Source organism: Bidens hawaiensis, unplaced genomic scaffold, assembly GCF_021521415.1.
Source record: "Bidens hawaiensis isolate Kalapana, Puna unplaced genomic scaffold, B.hawaiensis_p1.1 tig00068460_1, whole genome shotgun sequence".
In the NCBI taxonomy this organism is placed as follows: Eukaryota; Viridiplantae; Streptophyta; class Magnoliopsida; order Asterales; family Asteraceae; genus Bidens; species Bidens hawaiensis.
Genome location: NW_027502086.1, coordinates 1 through 20,285, shown reverse-complemented (window position 1 = coordinate 20,285; position 20,285 = coordinate 1). Strand labels below are relative to the sequence as shown.

Here is a 20,285-nt window from a genome sequence, read left to right as displayed (position 1 = left end):
TCCTAAAGATTATTCTTTCGTTGGAGACGGTTTCGACGTGCATGTTTGGTACAAATCACTACCAGACCAATTAAAAGGAAACGCTACGTTACCCGACACTAGCCCATTACAAATTGGTATTTGGTGAATGGAATTCTTTTACTCTTGATAGCTTTAGTACCCCATAAATTTAATTATTTTAAAAAATGTCATAAAATAAGATTATTTACGACTAAAACTATTAACTAAACTAAACAAAACTGTCGAAAATGTATACACGGTTTTGTTGTCTTATGTTTTGTTGAATGATAAGTAAATGCTTACAAACTCTTACCAATATTTCGTCTTAAACTATCAACAATAAATGAAGAGCAAAACAAACATAAACTAATTTAGCATTTATTAAATTTGAAAAGCTTCAAACATGCATTAATTTCATAAAACAACCGAACTCTTAGAGAATGGATGATCAATGATTCAATATGTTGTTTTTTAAACATTTTCCAGGGGACTGGTGTTGACAGTTGCATAAGAAAGAAGCTCGGGATCACTCTCGAATATCTCCATTTCATCGGAACTCAGTGTCACTGCGGCTTCAACCCCACCACCCTTTAACGTATCATTCAAAGCAACAATCCTCCTAAATCCTGCATTCATATCATAGAACCATATAGGCGTTCCCCACCCGAAATCAATGTGGTAAATTCCACTATTTAGCAGGCTGGTCACAAATAGACAGCGATCTCCTTCGTCTGTTATACGTATCAGATCAATTAAACTCCTTATTATTTCATTGGATGCCTCATGCCCCTTTTCACCTTTAATGGACTCGATGGAATCTGCGTTAATTTTGGAAATTGATTCTCGAATTTCACCATCAGCTTCGACAATTCTAGTTGGCTTTCCGGAAAACAAATCCCAGTGGCTACGCGAATAATGTTTCCTATGGATTCGTAGGGCAAAGGTGTTGAAGCCCTTGCCCGGAGATTCACATAAGACAACAAGGCATGAGGTGATTGTGGGCCATAGGGTCTTAACGCTGATGATGCTTTGGCTGCCGCCTTCCAAATTAGGGCAGTTGTGGCCTCCATGCGAGTTGGACCCTTTTTTGTTTGAACCGCTTGGTCCTTGAGGGTAGCGATAGCTGTAGCATTAAACACGAATCGTTTTGTACAAACGGATTCGTGTGCCATAAACTTGGAAGGCCAAGAAAAGCTTATGTAAGGATTGCTTGGAAAGATCTCTGAAGCTATAAAACTAGGAACAACCTTTTCTGGTGAACCTCTAGCAGCTGCAGCCCATGCTTTCATGAATAGGAAATATGTATGCCTGTCAAAGAGCTTGTGTGTTATGCTCGTTGAAAGGCCAATCCCGCCACAATTGAAAATGTTAACCTGATGAATTATGACATATGCAAATTGAAGTGATAAATGTGCCAGATTTGTGTCATATCATCTTTAAAAAATTATCTAGTAAACCAGAAAAAGCAAAACGAAATAATATACTTCAAAAAAATTAAATTTATATAAAATGAAAGAAAGAAGCTTATTGTAAAGATTGCATTGTTGTAAAAATGGTAATTAATTTGTAATTTTAATGTGTGGCCAGCTTACTGTTTTTGTTTATTTTAGGACAAATTTCTTTCTAGTTCGTGAGACTCGACCCACGACCTTAAGGTGTTTAGTGCAGACTGAAAAATATTTTAGGGGCTTGGCCCCCATCTTATATTTCTCCTTGGCATGCATGTATGTCTAATTCTATTGACCAACTAGCTAGCTAGATAACATATATGTTAAACAATCAATTAACCTGAACACCAACAATGTAGTTTCCTATTGAAGGTTCTCCAGTTCTAGGGCTCTTGGGAGTCAAGGCTCTCACTTCGTCATCTTTAGGATTGTGTAGAAATTCTTTGAGGCTCTGCTTGACTCGAGCCTCGGTGAAAATGACTCCTTTGTCGCTACACTCGATGTGGAAGTTATCTTTAACTTCTCCGGCAAGCGGATAAAAGCAACTTAGAATCTCAGATAACGATTTCTTGAGACGCTTTACAATCTCCGTAGAACTAGCTATATTCATATTTGGAATAAATAATGTCAAAGGGGTGTAGCAATCAACATATAATTGGTCAATAACTGATAGCTTGTAGGTTCTTAGATGATGTGGAGTTGGAGAAGCTGGTTTTATGGTTTCTGTTGAAGTTATATCAACAACCACCTTATTCTTCCTCCATCTGAAAATGATGCATGACATGTAAAATATTGAATCAAGTTATATCAAATAAACAAATTAATACAGATCAAGGGTGGTTCCAACCTGTAGTCACCAGAATTTACTATTGTTGAGGTACAAAATGAGGATGGTGGCTTCCAAGCATGAGCACCACGACCTGAGTTCGAACCTCCATGAAGACGATACTGCTGACAGTTGACGAAACGTCGGATGGCTTTATGGGCTGAGGCTAACCAACTCATTATCGCTGAAGAGCTGTAATTACCTTGTTCACTCTTATTTATTTTATATTAAGCCAATATGTAAGGCTTCTAAGACAACTATTCAATTTATAAGGCCAGATGCCAAGCTACCTAGCCAACTCTTTATACTTTTTAGGATTTGAACCCAAAACCTTTCGGTATTTAAGAAGCAAAAGGCTTTGCCTCTACTACTGGCCCACCAACTCCAAAGCTGTCATAAGTACTTGGCATATTCTTTTTATTTGGATAAATGTAGCGGAAATGCTGTTTTGAGATGGTCTATTTTCGCAAATTAATATCGCAAGCTAGGAAATTTAAATGTTTTGGAAAGAAAAATACCGTTAATTGCTGTTTTTGTGTTAATATGTCATTAATCAAGTAACCTAAATGTTTTGAAAACCGATTTCTGATTATGATTCAGTTGCAATTTTATTAGGGACGAAAAAGGTTAAGTGTGGGGATGTGATGAGCGGGTAAAAGGATGTGTTTATAATGTTTAATATCGATTGTACATTTTAAATGCTATATATATCGAATACGATTACTTTGAGTTCTTTTAAGTTTGCAGGTAATCGGAGCTTAAACAAGCTATTCTGGAAGCTTGTAGATGAAGAATAATCAATTACTATTAAAGAGGAAATATGTGTAGGCTTAGATTGAAGATATAATTAAATATGAAAAGAAACAAGCATTTTGTCTGGGAAGTAAGCCTACTCCACTAGGGCGTAACTCAGCTCTGCACTTAGAAAAACCAAACATACTTCAAGTTATGTGGGGCGTAAGATGGTTGGACGAGGGAGTAACCTTATGTCATTTTACTTCGGTAGCCATATGCACTAAGGGCGTAACCCTACCCCTTGTCGAAATTTTTTGTGCTGAATCCGTTTTTCAGCATCATAGGAAAACTAACCCTAAATCGAAAAAACATCTTTCCATAGCCGTTTTGGACGATTTACAGAGGTTATCCACCCCCATCCAACACATTCTAATCAAGCAATCATCCTTTGTGAATCAATCCAATATCAAGTTTATTGTATTCATCATGTTTCTAGGCTAAAACCCTTTTTAATAATTACCTCCAAATGTATGATACATGTGAGAAACTTTTGATTACAGTTTTACTCATGGTTTGAGATTAAGATTTTTTTAGAGTAAAGTGCCAAAATCGTCCCTGATGTTTGTTCAATTATGTTAATTTCGTCCAAAAAGTTTCTTTTGTGCAAGTGGACCACTAACGTTTCCAACTCCTTGCCATTTTCCTCCAAATTATTAACTCCATTAGTTTTTTAACGTTAAGTCAGGGGTATATCCGTCTTTTCAATTTATTTAATTTTAGGGGCAATAATGCAATTTACTCCTTTTTTTTTATCCCAAATACCCACGAATGTTTTTGAATTCAATTTCTAAATCCAATCAAATTTCTAAAATAAAATTCTAACCCAAATCAATTCTCTCTTTTCAATGGGTGTTTGGCTTAGCTTTTATTTTGAAGCTCATGCTTATATATAAAATTAGCTTATAGGTTTTTTTTCTATGATTTGGTAAGCTCTTTTTAAGTGTTTGGATTAACTTATATTCTACAATTTAATTATGTGTCTTAATAGGTTGTTAAATCCAACATTCTTTAATTTGTTGGAGTAATAATTACTAATCCACCACCATTTGAGGACAAATGAGTAATTTACACCCTTAAACAAATAAGCTTTTATCAAATAAGCTAAAAAACCATCTTTAAATAAGCTTCTTCAAATGGGCTTATATAAGCTAATAAGCATAAGCTTAAAAAGCTAAGCCAAACACCAAGTTAAGCTTATTTTGTTAAAAAAAAGCTAAGAAAACTATAAGCTTGGTTAAAAAAGCTAGGCCAAACACCCAATAGTCGTTACCGTCACCCACATTCTCTACATTATAATCTTTCCTCCATTGTTCATGTTCATGGCCCAATGGTTTTTGATTTCATCGATTTTCCAGCGGTTTTAGTGGACGGGGTCGGCAGTACCACCCACGGTTTATGGGTTTCAGTTAGAAGTTAGAAGAATCTAATAGCCTTCCAATTAGGGTTCATGAGCGTTTGATGGGCTTGTGTATAAAGGGGTTGGGATTAAAGGTCGGTTATCGTATCAAGGATCTCGTTTTGTCGGTTTCATTTTTATCTAGAACAGATATGAGGAGGCTACGGTGGTTCATGACCGGCGGTATAGAGAGAGAGAGAGAGTTGTGGTGGTGGAGCCGACATAGCATAGATATATGGTTTCCATCAAGGTGTCGAGATGGTGTGTGGCTGAAGACGAAGAAAATGAGTAGGCTGAGAGATGGTGGTGGCCGGAGAAGGTGCCGGTTGTCGGAAAAGATGGTCCAGATCCCCTAATCAACACTGCAACCTCAAAAGATGTTATTTAGGGTTTTTTATTTTCACTTTTTGTTTTTTTAATAACAAAGAGGTAAAGGACATAATTGCCCTTGGCTTAACGGAGAAAGTTAACAGAGTTAGCAAATTGGACGTAACTGGCAAGAAGTGGGAAACATCAATGGTCCAATTGCAAAAAAAAATATATTTTGGACTAAATTCGCATAATTGAGCAAACCTCAAGGACAATTTTCGCACTTTACTCGTTTTTTTTATAATCGCGTGATTTTCTTAAACTTAGCTTGTGTTTTGAAAGTTAAACAATATCATAACGTTCGTGGTTAGTACTTCATAACCGGTATTAGATTGACAAATTCTAATTGGATTGTTGATTATGTAATAGAACCCGTTAAGTTTAGTTTCTTAACCATCACTTAAAACCAATTCACCTGTAGAGTCCCCGTTAAGGAAGTCTCAATGAACAAAGCTAGGTTATTACATTATTGAATCTAAAGCCCAAGGTTGCTACTATTTTCTCATTAATTTTTTCACAAACAAACTTATTTTAAACCGCTTAACATCTTTTGTCCTCCACAATATAATTACTTGATAAACAATTAGCTTGATTAGTACTTTCCACTGATTTCTTATGGGTACGACATCTTATATACCCTCGGTAGTTAAGGGAACATATTACTAGAATTTTATAGATGTTTTTGCATGACTTGACGGTCATCAATTATTAATTTTATAAATTTTAACATGCTGTGTTTTTGTTCCAATGAGAAATCTTATCTATTTTTTTATGTTGTGGAGTAGTAACGTAAATTTTAGTTTTTTTAATATAATTAACATTTTTTTATAATATAACTACTTATATTGCAAATATCAACCCCATGTGTTCTTCCCCATTGCTTTCTAGACACACAAAAAAATATAGTTGATGCTCAATTTGAAGATTTACTGATCCGATTTAAAGACAACTTACGTAAGTGACTTTATTATAATATTTTTGAAACTTAATTATTATTTTATGACATATTTCTTCAAAACCTTGACTAGTCTTTGAATTTTGTTGGTTAAAATAGTTATTTTGTTCATTTTCTCTTTTAAGTAACTACAAATATTCACATACTTGCTATTTTAAATACTATCATGTATCAAGCACTCACATGCGTTTGTGCATATTTATGCAACGTGCAAATCATTAATTTTGCACATAAAATACATTTGATTACGTGGGTGATTCCTTGCTAAATTGATTTTCGTGATGTTGACCAGATACTCAAATAGCAGTTAGGCATTTACGAAAGAGTTGAGTGGTATGTCACATGCTCGAATTACAAAAGAAAGAATTGGCGTGGTACATGGCATCTTGGCTTATAAAAAGAAATAACTATGCGTAAGGACAATTGCAAAATAAATATTTATACCAACAATTACAATTGGATAGTTGGCTTATGGATAATTGCAAAATAAAGTAATATCCTTTAAATAAGGACAAATGCAATGATTATTTAATGAATAAATGAAAAGCCCTTATATACCCTTATTTTTAAGGGCTATTAGGCTATATATTATTTTTTTTGAAAGGTGAATTTCTTAATCCTTGTTGGAAGTGAGTTTTGAACCCACAACCTCCTCAAACCTTAGTATATTAGAACTTTTGCCTCTACGTTAACACGGCCCACAAGGAAAACCTAAATAGGCCAAACCACCGGACACCAATAACAACAAACGAAAATACGAACACAAGGATATAATTACAACGAGATAAAAACCAAAGGTTTAGTTTTTAACCATAATATTGCATCTTCCTTGATCCATTCCACCACGTTAATATCACGTACCCGACATTTCTTGAAGATCGTCTCGTTTCTATACCTTCAAATTATCCATATCGTTATCAAAAAAATCGCCTGCACCAGTTTCATCTTGTCTTTACCCGTTTAATTGTTTACAAATTCAAACAAATCTTTCACCATGTCAACGTCCACTGGTGATGGGATCTTAGCCAATGCCCTGCCTGGTCCGAAATCATCACAGTCTAAGGCCATTTGAAAAAAGACGATCAGACGTTGATTCCACCTAGAGCTCACAATTAACGCAATTCATATCCACCATCTCCACCCCTCGGAACACCACGACTTCTTTAGTCGGCATTCTATCTAACTCTAATTTACATGCGAAATAATTGACTTTGAGCGGAACCCAACTATTCCAAGGAAACAACCATTGTGGACATGTACCATCATTAAATGTTTCCAAATCCAATCTCACACTCTTCATGTTGAATTAAGTTTCTTTGTCATCCGAGGCCCAGTACCACGTGTCACTTCTTTCAAAAACACATGTCTTATTTATCGTTTCCACGTGTACCACCCCTCTTTCAAAAATACATGTTGAATTAAGGGATATTATAGAGGAAGGGTACCAAAGGGACCCAATTACCCGTAAGAAATACCCGCGGGTCAATCGGAAGTCCCTCATAAGGCACCCGCCGGACATATAAACCATCCGCATAAACATCTGAGGAAGAAACACCCTCATAACATATGCGGAAGCCTCACAGCAACCTCAAAAATCACCCGCATGAAGGAATACCCTTCCACGTAAATAACTACAAGGTAATGCTTCAGGACAGCTGTCAATAACCAATTACCTTCTAGAAGACTTGCCAAGATGCTTTCTTGGGCAATACGTGACCCTTTAGCCAATTAGCTAGTGACACGTGACAAGGTCGTTATAACCGTGCACATGGCCAATGTTACCTCATCAACCAATAATAAAGTGACAGGTTTCCAGGTTGTTATACATGCACATGCAGCGTGTAAGCTAAACCTATCATGTGAGGACACGCGTCCAGATGGTTATAAGGTATCTTCTAAAGGGACAGCTGGCCCAATCACTTCCTTACATCCTCCGGCTATAAATACCCTCTCAATCATCATGAGGTATTTATCGACCATCACTGTACTCTCTCGATTTACTAAGTACTTTATCTCTTCGTAAGAACGGTACTTATTCTCACGCCGGAGGGTGGTTATGGGAAGACCCCCCCCCCCCTGTCCTTCCCGTAATGAGCTCACGGTGTTCTGTTTTGCGGGATTCACGTCACTGGACTTTAGGAATTGTATTCATATCGTGTTGGCAGTACCCGTATCCTACCTTGTGGACTCATTGGATCTAGGACCCATTAGTGGGGAATAGATCCATGTTTCTTCATTGGCGCCATCCGTGCTTTTGTTAGAACAACTAAAAAGTTTTCCGTTCTCTTTACGATATGAGTCAGTTACCTAAAGGGCCGACGGAGAATCAAGCACAACCTCTGCGTGATCTCAACCTTGAAACACGTGAAGGAGCAACGTCTGTGTTTGCTGAATTTCGACCCCTGTTGCAAGAGCTGAAACCGTCAATCCAGGAATCTTTTCCTTGGATGGTTCGACGGCACGGGGGTTGTTTACTCAACAAGAGAGTGTTACCCCGGTAGACACCGGAAACATTGTTACACCAACTACTGACTTGGGGTACGTCACAGCCCCAGGAGGTTCTAATATAAGGAATCTAGAGCTTGTTCCAAGAGAAGTCCATCGAAATCAGTCGGAGTTAGGTTTGGAAGAAGATTCCGATGACTCTAATCCAAGAAGAGCTCACCGTCATAACCTCAGGACTGAAGAAACCTTATCTCCAGACGAGTGGCTTCGTATTCAACAAGAAAGTTTGAAAGCAGAGTATGAACGTCGGGTCCGGAATGAGCGTTTCCATAGCCGGACCCTGACGTATGACGAGCCTCCCAGGAGATCTATTTCTCCTCCCATAAGGGGGAAGCCACATCCAGTACAGTTTGCCACCGGAGCGGAACACGAGCGAAACCCGAAGGTTACGTCCTCGTCCCCGCGTAGATATGCGGGTGCCATCTTATGAGGACGAACTGGACGGGTACGACTCATCTTATCGACCGGATGGTAGTTTTTATAGCGGAGATAGCCGTCTCCCTTCGTACGGAGGAGCTAGCTATCCGCGCCCAGTTGTCCGCCATGCGGAGTATCATAGCAATGCTGAATATGATTTTTCCAAACCATATCATCCGAAGTCCTTCGCGGAAAAATCAAAATTCATTCCGAGCATCGCGACAGCTCCATTCCCGATTAATGCAAAAATTCCAACATCTGTGGGAACATATAATGGAATGACTGATCCTAGCGATCATCTGTTAAGGTTTGAAGCAGTTGGAGGAGTCAGCGGTTGGACTCTTCCATACTGGTGTCACATGTTCGCACTAACATTCACCGGGGCGGCACGAGAATGGTTTGAGAAATTGCCATGCGGAAAGATTACAAGTTGGAAAGACTTTGTAGCAAAATTCTCTCAGCATTTTAGTCAACAAAAGAAACATACCCGTGATCCTTCAGAAATACTAGATGTTACAAGACGAAATAATGAGTCTATTGAGGTCTTCATTACTCGTTTTACTAACGAGAGCCTTAATATCGGAGGAGTGAGTGAAGATATGCTGCGCAGAGCATTTTGTAAGAACGTCCACAGTGATGCCTTAATCCGTACCCTAACGGGAAAGGACGGAATGCCTGAGTCATGGGATGAAATCATGAAGGCATCAAAATTGTTCGCAAGAACTGAAAAAACTCTAAGTTCCAGTAGTCAAAAGCAGTCCCCAAGGGTCGAGTTTCAAACTCCGAGACCAAACAGACAAGCTAAGGGACCAATATGGTCAAGACTTCAGCCTAGTGCGGAAACACCTAAACCTTTTGATGCAAGATCTTTGATCGGCAACAAGGGTAAACGTAATTTTTCAACTCGCTCCACTAACAGTTGGACCCAGCTATCAAAGACTCCCTCAGAAATTCTCACTACTGAAAATCTGATTTTCCGGAAACCTCAACCAATACCGCGGAAGTCATTCCTTGATACCAAAAAAACATTTCTCATATCATAATGATGTTGGACACAACACGAATGAGTGTGTGGCTCTCAGAAATGAAATTGAAGCAGCTGTTAAAAATGGTAAACTTGAACATTTGGTCAAAGGCGTACGAGGAGGGACTGGCAAACCTCCCGCAAAGGATAGCCAGGGCCCGGCCAAAAGGCAAATCAAAGATTTGAATGTCCACATGATTCAAGGGGGACACTTGGGTAAAGGAAAAAAGAGGGAATATTTGGACGAAGAATGGAAAAACGAGCCCGTTATTTTTCCTCAGATTAAAGGGGGCCCGTGCAACAAAAACCCACTGATAATTACTGCCGAGTTTGGTCATTATCGGTCACAATATGTGTTCTTTGACACAGGTAGTACGTCCGATATTATGTACGAACAATGTTTTGAACAACTGGATGAGGAAGACAAAGAAATATTACAGCCAATTCATGCTCCTGTTTCTGGTTTCGGGGGAGAGATAATGCACCCGCGGGGTGTCATCACTTTCCCGGTCACACTAAGTGACAGAGTACATTCAATAACAGAGGAAGTAGAATTTTTGGTCTTACCAGCAACTTCTAAACATGACGTTATCTTGGGACGAGAAGCAATTGGAGATTTCAATGCCCACCCGTCTATAGCACATGGTGCAGTAGGAGTTCCAACTCGCACTGGTGTGGCAATAATTCATGTAAACCGACATTGTATTACAACCGAAAGTTCAAGACCAAGCAAGGTTCCAAGACAAGCTAAGAGGACCGAATCCAAAAAATGGGTTTTGAACAAAAATTTTCCAGACCAGACAGTTACAATAGGACCCGCTATCTCGGAAATAGTGAGAACCTTTTTAAAGCAATTATTGATCAAGAACATTGACATTTTTGCTTGGCAACCCACGGACATGACCGGTGTCCCGTGGAGCATTTCGGAACACAAGTTAAGGGTGATTCCGTTAATCACCCCAATTGTACAGAAGAAACGAAAGATGGGTCCAGAACAAACTGTAGGTTCCCTAGACGGATCACACGAGATATCCCGATATACACAGGTGCGGAATCCCTGTGTAGATCGTTACGGACGTAGAACACAAACACACGAACACACGAATACGATACGAACAAACACACGTTATATTAATAACTCAACACGTGATATAATCACAGTTACAGACTCTCGACCTCACGTCACTTGACTCACTGATTTACACTTCACTCTTGAACTACTAAGCCGTAACCTATATAAATACACGACAACTTCGCCTCAGGCGAAGTTGTCCATAACTTCGCTTGGTTAACAAGTTCGCCTAAGCGAACTTGTCAACAACTTCGCTTGGTTAACAAGTTCGCCTAAGCGAACTTGTCAACAACTTCGCTTTAAACAAACAAATACATAAACAATATTACATAGTTGATTACAAACATTAGACATATGAACTACTGACATTTATGCACCAACAGACTCCCCCTTGGCAGTAGCTTCATATCTTGATCTTTCAGCTCTTGTCTCGTAATCCTGTATCTTCACGCGTGCACTCCTTCTCTAACACACACCGACACAACTCGTTGATACTTTCTTGCTTCGTCCTTCCAAGCTGGAATATAAAAGATTTTCTTCTCGTTAAGCACCTTCAGATCAGCTTGCGATAAGTTAACAAGATGCATCGGATCGTAAACTCTAAGAATCTCTTGTTCATCCTCATCTTCCATCACTGCCTCCGCTGTCTCACAATCAACGAACCACCACTTTAGGTCTTTGAGCACATCCTTGGGCATAAGCTTCATCGGTACTTCTTTAAGGCACCGGATTGGTTTATACTTCTTAACCATCCAAGGCTTTCCATCAGCTCTCAAACCTCTATCCTTGTCTTCAACAAGTTTCCCTTTCTGTGGTTTCAATAGCTCAAACTTCTTTTCCTTTATGCTCTCTTTCCATACGATTTTCCCTATGACTCTAGCCATATTATCATCACTTCGATTGATCAACCCCAATCTGGCTAAGTCTTTAACCTCACATTCAGGCAGTGTGTTTAACGATCTCAACATTCTTCTAAGGTACTGAACTCCATCATATCGTTTAATCACGAAGAGCCGCAACTGCTCATCATAAATCCAGCATATAATCCCTTTCTTTGCTTCAGCATAGCCCTTAATGTTGTAACTCTTTTTGAACATGGTAGGGACTGCCGGTTTCTTCGTTTTGACGAACCATTGAGCGTATCCTTCCTTCCACCTCGGCTGCTCTTCCCATTCAGTATCTTCAACTGCCGTCTGATCACCCATATCGGCCTTCTCAACCTCTGGAATGTCATGTTCGACATTTTCCTCTACTATCTCTCCTTCCTCAATCTCATTCTCAATCTCAATCTGCTCACCGATCTTCTCAATCACATCACTCGGCAGCACATCTTCATCAAACAACACATCATCGCTGAACATATCATCATCTAGTTCCCTCAACGCATCAATCACGTCATCACCTATATTCTCATTATCAACCAACACCACATCATCACCACCAGAACCACTAGCCGCGTCGGCAGACTCCCCCTCAGCTGTGGAAGTACCAAGTGCTTGAGAAGTTCTTGGCAGCTCACCACCTGCATCTTTCGATGCATTGGGATCATCGTCTCTGTCGTTTCTCTTCTTCGTCCTGAGCTCGTCGCCTTTACAGCTCATCTCCCCCTGAGATGCCAAGAACTCCATCAATGCATCTATAATTTTCCCATGCTCAACCAGGAGGGATGACTGTAGTTAATTTGCTTCTACTAGGCGTTGAATAGTCTTAGATTGCTCTGCCACGATCCGCTCTAGTGAAGCTATTCTCTCTGAGTCTGAAGTAGGCGTAGGCGAGAAATCAGAAGCAGGCGTAACCGCAGGTGGTACCATACCTGATAACCCTGCAGTAGTGACGACCGTTGACTCTACAAATCGTGCAGCTACTACCGACTGAGTAAGCGTTGGAGGTGGTAGAGACACAATCTCCGGAGTCGACATCTGGATAGTAGTGGTAGATGGAATGCCAGCAGATGATGTAGCCACCACGGGAACATCCGCAGCGCTTGTACTTGTAACCTGTACAGAAGTAGGAACGATAGACATACCAGACAATGCAGCCGGAGCGAAACGTACCATCCTTGAAGTCTCTCCAGCTCCCATACCTGCACCTGTCCTTTCCCGTCTTGAACGTCGTATCAGCTTATGTATATCTTCTTCCTCTTCTGACTCATCATCATCCTCCATTCTCTTTCTCTTCCCAAACGTTCTCTCTCGAGACACCATCAACCGTCTCTCTTCATTCATGATCTCATCCAAATCTGAGTCAGCCATCGACGTTGCTGCTCTAGTAACACTCACACCCGAACCCTGTGCAGCAGAGACCTGCACCTCTTCATGTGTATCAACTTGATCCATATCGAAATAACCTTGACCTCCAAAGACAGCGTCAAGATCTATATCCTCTGCAGCCGACACAACAGGCACAGCAGGGGCAGCTTGAGTTGCTCTTGCCTGTCGTGGTTGAGGATCTCTGAACTCGTCCTCAGCAGCAGGAACATACTCTGGGTTGATTAAAAACCCAAACAGTGGAGTATGCCTTGGACGCCGCTCAGGCTTGCTCCTCGCACTCGAAGTGCGGCATTGAGCGAAGATACGCTTGCTCACAGATTCCACGTATCTGATCGGGCGTCGTTGAGGTAGATTCGGAGCCACATGGTTCAATATCATCTGGATGAAACGTGGATACATAATGAACCGCTCTCGAGCCATCGCCCTTCTCTGTCTATCGATCTCGTAAAAGACCATCTGACTAAAACTATAGCGTTTATTGTAAGTAAGTGCAGTCATTGCGGACTGCATGGTCGCACCCATACCGTCAGTGCCCGCCTTCCTCCCAGACATGCAAACTATCATAACGTGCATGAGGAAGCGCCACTGATCAAGCAGAAAACCCTTCCGTCTCTGTGTATCGCCTAATGGACCAGAATAGCCCATTCGGAGAAACGCTCCATCACAAAACGGAGCCACAAACTCAGTTGGGTTGTCCCTCGTCTCTTCTCCAAACCGTAACGCCACCCGAATCTGTTCAGAATTGAACTGAACCTGTTGATTGTTCACAGTCGCTCGCATGACCGGGGGCTCAACACGACAATCGTATTCTACCGTCTGCCAAAAGTCTTCGATATTTGGTAAGGATATCGGCAGAGTCGTCGTGATAGCATGAAAAATCCTCGAGCGTATGAGGAAAGTAATAATCTCGAAGTAATCCTCAACGCCGCTTGCTTCCGGGTCAAGGGTGATGTACATATTGTGACCCGGGAAAAATTACCGTTGGTTATCACCATCGTCTCCTCCTGCACCTCCAGCACCGGCAACAGCAGCCATCTCTGCAACAAGCGAACCAAGTTAGATGAACATTAAAGCATAACATAAGTTCGCTTATTACCATGAGCGAAGTTGTGATAAAGACTGTATAGGCGAAGTTAAAGTTGGGGTGAAGTTGGGAACAACTTCGCTTCAGCTTTAAGTTCGTCTAATAATTATTAAGTTAAAAAGGTCCAGGCGAAGTTAATGATAACTTCGCCTCACCACAACATCGCTTCAGGCAAATTTAAGTTTCAGGCGAAGTTACGGATAACTTCGCCTCAGGCGAAGTTAAGCTTCAGGCGAATTTAAGTTTCAGGCGAAGTTACGGATAAGTACAAGACCTTCTTCACGCTGGGATCATACAAGAATTGGAGTTCAGCAATTCTTGGCGAATACTACGGCGACGTCGCTCCCTTTCACCAGGAGGAAGACTCTCCCGTAAATATTCAAAACACAGGTCCACGTCACGGAATGTGGAATCCCGACGTAATGACCAGCGTGGTTGGTGCGGAGTCGGATCTTCCTCCTGAGGAGCTGGAGAGCTTTAAGCAGCATGAGGGAACATGTTCACGCCTCCTTGATCCCTGAAGTGATGAACATTATAAGAAGGCGACATACTGATATGTTCAGTATTGTCAACCTCCTTATTCTTCAGAGGAGAGTCATCCGCCACCTCAATCGGATCCTTAGCACTATCATGCGGTGGTGGCGGAAGAGGAGTAGAACTTTTCAGTCTGGAAACACCTTCAGAAAGGTTATCCAGGTTCACTGAAAAACATAAAAAAAAGGGGTTAGAAACATTCTGATTAAAAACGTTTAGCAAAATAAAAAGCTTGATTACCTAACGAAGCATCGTTTGCATCAAGTTCGTCCAAACGAGTCCCCAAAGCGGAACGCTTCGCCTTCTTGGACTTCTTCTTATTGACGGCCTTGGCAGGATTACCCTTACGCTTGCCAGCCACCTTAGAGGTGTCCGCATCAGCAGCGGGACGTTCACCTTCAGTGGTAACGTCATCAGGCTGAGGACGGCCTTCCACCGCAGCAGCATCAACATTATCTGGTCCAGCTGCCTGGCTAGCGGTAGCTCTCTGCCGGGTAAGACCTGCAGTTGAATCCACAGCTTTATTAACATCAGCTGGAAAACTTCCTTCACAAAGTGATGACTCTTCGCTGGAAGAAAAGAGTACGATCACCCCGCTAGAAGTAACAGCAGTCACAGGTTGGGGTTTTAGAATGCCCTCACCTTTTTGGATGCAATCTTTAACGTATGTCTCGCCTTTAGCATACATCGCCTCGGAGACTATGGGTTCCGGGCGGAAAGCGGTGGGAAACACAAAATTCGGGCGGGTGTGCTCAAGGAAAGGAGCATCCCTTTCGTCGATAGGGCGGCGCACCATCATTCCCCCCTCGTGATCCAACAAGGTGCTGAAGGCGGAACCCTCACCTACACGGATAATGATTACAGTCAGAAATCGAAAAAATATTAAAATAACAGACGGGATGCTCCCTAAACTTACCCTTATCAGTTTTCTCGTAGTAAGGTTCCAAGGTTGGAAATGGCCATAGCAGACTCACCCTCGCACTCACCATCGCCTCCTCATGAATGGGGCGCATAGGAGTCGGTGTAGAGGTCAGAGTCGTAAACCATGCTTGACCCTCATGAGCAGCGGCCACAATCACAAGCATGGCCTCCTCCGCCTTACGCTTGGTCATCGCGAAAGGAATAACATCCTCTCGAATCCAGAAAAATTTTGGTTTCCAACCATGGAGGCTACGGATCCATTCCGTACCTATAACCCTCTTTTATATGGATGCAAAACTGTACCACCCATCGCGGAAGGTCATTTTATAGAAAACGGCAGACATGCCAACGGAGGGTTCAAGGTCACGAGCTTGGCAACAGAATTCGAAATGTCGAATCCTCAGCATCCCGAAGGGATGGATCTGTGAGATATGAATTCCATAGGTTATCAAGATCGACTGGACAAACTTCGTTACCGGAATACGGAAATTCCCGGTCGTAAAGTGGTCTATATATACAGCCATCTTGTTCGGAGGAGGACTAGTGGCAACGGAACCGTTAGCCGGACGTTCCGGCTCCCACTCCGGTGCCAAACCATAAACGTTTACAACGTCGTCATAGTCTTTCCTTTAAAGAGCCACAACGACATCGGTAATAGTAGGAGTCCCTTTATTTTCTCCAGCCATTGAATATGAAGAAGAAAGAAATTTCAGAAAACTCTTTTGCTTTGAAGGATTGAAAGAAAAAGAGTAGGAAAACAATAAGAACCATATGGCATCTGAGGCGATATATTTATACTCATCGCAATTAATGCGACTGATGGCGTGCCAGGAGTGAGAGAAAATACGGACCACCAGATGGTGACACGTTAGGCGGGATACTCAAGAAACTATAGACAGACTGTCAAAGACGTCATGCACGTCTTGTCATTTGCCCCTAAAAAAAAGAAAAAAAAAGTTTCTCTCCCTGCCACGTCATCCAAGTTGTTCGACTTTCAAAATTCAAAAATATCTTCTAAGGATATTTCCTTCAAAACAGTTGGACACTTACAAAAAATGAAAAGTTCTTTTTCATTAAATATTCAAAAGAAAATATTACAAATATAGAAAGAAAAGTTACAAGTCACAACATCTAAACCTATTCTAAGGGTTCGAGGTGGCTTTGTCTTCCGGATCCTTCAATGACGTGTCTCCCGAAGAGTCATCCTCAGACTCCTCGTCCAAGTAGACCTTCAATTGTTGCACACCGTCATGAGCGGAAGCAAATTCCGGAAGCATGTCCTGAAGCGGGAAGCGCAGATCATCGTGTTCCTCGACCCGTATTTTCCGCTCCTGTTTAACATCAAGGCCATGAAGAGGATAATCTTTGAATGAGCGATTACTTTGAGCGTAGTTCATCCCTTCATGAAATCCTATCACACGTACAAGGGAAGAAGAAGCAGTCATTACATTAGCAAAGCTGTCAGTAAGCTCCTTGCTTCCCTTGATATGGCGGACGACTTGCAAGAATAAAAATACAAAAGTTTCAGTATCAAGAATAAGAAGTAAGCAACGAAGATCCAAAGGGGAAATAACTTACAGCATTAATCCCCTGGGTGAGAAACCACTGACGATCTCGTTCCGCACATTCGACTCGTTCTTAAAGCACCCGAGATTCCGCGGACATTTTCTCATGAGCTTGCAGAATGGAGTCGTAAGCGGTTTGAACCTCAAGGGCACTTTTTTCTTTAAGATCGTTCCGCTCCCTCTACAACTTTAACTCGACCTCAAGTTCCTGAATTCGAGTACCTTGTAGAGACACTTGATTTTCTAGGGCCGAGTTTGCTTCTTGCGCCAGGGCCAAATCATCTTTCTCCTTTTGAGTTTTTGCCCGAGCAGCCTCAAGAAGGGAATTTTGCTTCTCACAAGCTTCCTTCCATGGCGAGCAGCTGCAGCATTACGATCTTGTTCGCTCTTGAGGGCATCTCTGCGTCGACCTGCTTCCATTTAGCAGTTTGAGCCGCGACACGGTGCTCCCCAGCCTCCTTCTTTGCAGCTTCAGCAACTCGGCGAGCCTCCCCCACTTTCCCGCCTAGAGTGCGCCATTCGCATAAAACCTCTTGGCTACCAGCTAAGGCATTTGCCAAATGATAGGCCACGTTTGTATGAAGGTCGTGGCGGGAAAGATCACGTTGATATGACATTTCAGCAGGGGGCGCACAGTGCTCCATAAAACTCATACAGACCCTGGGGTCAGTGAACCGGGATCCGTTGGTAATGTCCCAAGGGGGGACAAACAAGTCGTGCTGTCACCCAAGTTCGCATCCCTACAATAGCGGGAACCTGAATGCTCTAGGCGAGTTGGGAAAGGTGATGACTATTGAGGAGGAGGGCGCGGAGGAGTCTCATTACTCCTAAAACCTCCTACATCAACAGGCGGGTCATCCCCCTGAAAACCTGTACCACCCCCAGCCTGGAAAATATAGTCAAAACGATTATCATTCCATATTGGTAGTTGGATCTTCCGCTGCAGTGTCAACGGGAGGAGTTGACACTCTCCCTTCTATAATAGTATCAGTTGGAGGAGAGGTCGGTTGATCTTCCGCGTTGGTAGTACTCGGCGGAGTAGAAGGTCGATCTTCTACCTCCTTTTTTCGGAAGAGGAGAAGGTTGCTTTTCCATTTGAGGGGTTTGAGTAGGCAACCTCTCAGACACATTTTCCGGCAAGATTGACGGATCTACACAAAAGTCACGTTCACCTAAACAGTCCAAAACGGCAAAATATTTTAAAAGCAATATGTACCTTCTACCGTGTCAATACGATCAGCAAGACAGTGTTGTGGCTTCTTAGGACGATGGGTCTTTCGTTTTTTCTTCGAAGGTCCCGCCTCAGCACCTGCAGTCTTGGCACCCGCTTGACCTGCTTGAAAAGCCATAAAATCCCTCTTCTTCTCTAATTCTGCCAATAATTGGGAGATAGAAGAAGGCTCTTTCTCCTCTGGAGAGGAGGAACAATCGGAACCATCGCCATCATCATCACTCGATAATAAAGTGGTGATCGTCCCATCAGAAGTAATAGCAATAAGCGGATGAGGGTTAGAACATACGCACCTGTCTCAAAGGTGGCGTTAGAGACATAGGTTCAGCTCGCACCTTTTTTGGAAAAAGGAAACGAGACTTGGTCTTCTCAAGAATAGGTAGGTCCCCGGCATCTCGAATGCCATGTCGGACACAACCTCTATCCTCAAAAAGGACATTGAACATAGAACCTCGACCTGAAAGAATAAAAAGTTTAATCATGAAATACTTTAAAGAAGAGGAGAACAGCAGGGTAACTTACGTTCATACAAGTCAACAAAAATGGGCTCCATAAACTCTGAGGCCCATAAACGCTCATGCCTGCCCACACCAGGGCTTCCTCCGGTAACGCCCGCATCGGTGTTGGTTCCGCCATTAGAATACGGAACCAATCACGCCCTTCATGGGCAGCTGTGACAACGTCCGGAAGACGAGAGTTAACCGGACGGCAGACCATGGCAACAGGTACCACATCCTCAGAAATCTAAAAGAACTTGCTACGCCTGTCGGCGGACACCTTCTCGACCTCGTATCCAATACTTCGGTCGTAGAATCCCTGGCAGGAACACCAACCATCAAGATGGAAAGACGGTAGAAAACCAGAAATCGATCGACATGCGGCACCAGGTCACGTGCTATACATACGAATTCATAATGTCGAATTCGCATCACAGCACGTGGATGCAGTTGAGACAAATTAATTCCATAGGCGGTCAACAAATTCATAAGAATTTCGTCAAAGGAAGACGGAAATTCCCACAGGAAAAGTAATCGGCATAAACTGCCATTTTACCGGGTGGAGATAAACTGGCTATAGAGCCCGGTGAAGGAAACTCCGGCTCCCACTCCGGTGGAATGCCATACGTCTCCAGTAATCTTTCATACTCAGAGTAGTCCCATGTGATGTACATATAAATATACATCTTTTCGACATCAAATAATCTCTAAAAAGTGCAATTTCCATCCAATAACATAGCATAAAAGACTACTTATCATAGTAAAACATAAATTCAGGTGAAACCAAGCCTCAAACGAAGAAACAAGCAAAAAGACGAAGAAAAACAGAAGAAAACACAAGAAAACAAAGGAACACGCCCCCATGCCTCAATAAACCGCCCCATGCTTCTGAAATAAGAAAATGACAAATCAGGAAACAAAAGCACGGGGTCGTGCTCATCATGCATGGGGCAGTGGACGGGAACACAGAAAAGACAAAGAAGAATTGAGCACATGTCACTAAAATAACGGGGCGTGCCTTCCAACCACGGGGCCGTTGCAGCTCACACAAAGACAAAACAAATCTGGCACGTCATAAAAATGCACGGGGCGTGCTCATCAAGCACGGGGCCGTGCTTCACACTCCAGATTGCCTATAAATAGTGGCTCTTGTGCCATTTGAAGAGTGTGCCTTGAAAAGAATTCTCTCCGATTTTCACTTATAAAAACACACACTAACACTCACTTTGAAGATCTAGTGAAGAGTTTGAAGGTTTGGAGGTCATCACCACTAATCATCATCATCAACAATCATTACCACCATTAAGAAGAAGGATTCATATACATTTGGTTACATTGTTTTAAGTTTAATCGTGTATTTGTTATTATCAATCATC

At 42.0% G+C, this 20,285-nt stretch overlaps 1 protein-coding gene and 1 pseudogene across 1 annotated transcript; one reads left to right on the top strand and one right to left on the bottom strand.

Moving 5' to 3' along the window:
- Positions 1-412: 412 nt before the first annotated feature.
- On the bottom strand, positions 413-2,456 carry LOC143605170 (epi-neemfruitin B synthase L1AT-like; annotated as a pseudogene).
- A 6,248-nt stretch (positions 2,457-8,704) lies between these two features.
- Positions 8,705-10,548, top strand: LOC143605168 (uncharacterized). The gene is made up of 3 exons (XM_077081388.1): positions 8,705-9,714; positions 9,794-10,424; positions 10,531-10,548. The coding sequence occupies exons 1-3, from the start codon at positions 8,705-8,707 to the stop codon at positions 10,546-10,548; spliced, it is 1,659 nt and encodes a 552-aa protein (XP_076937503.1).
- Positions 10,549-20,285: the final 9,737 nt, after the last annotated feature.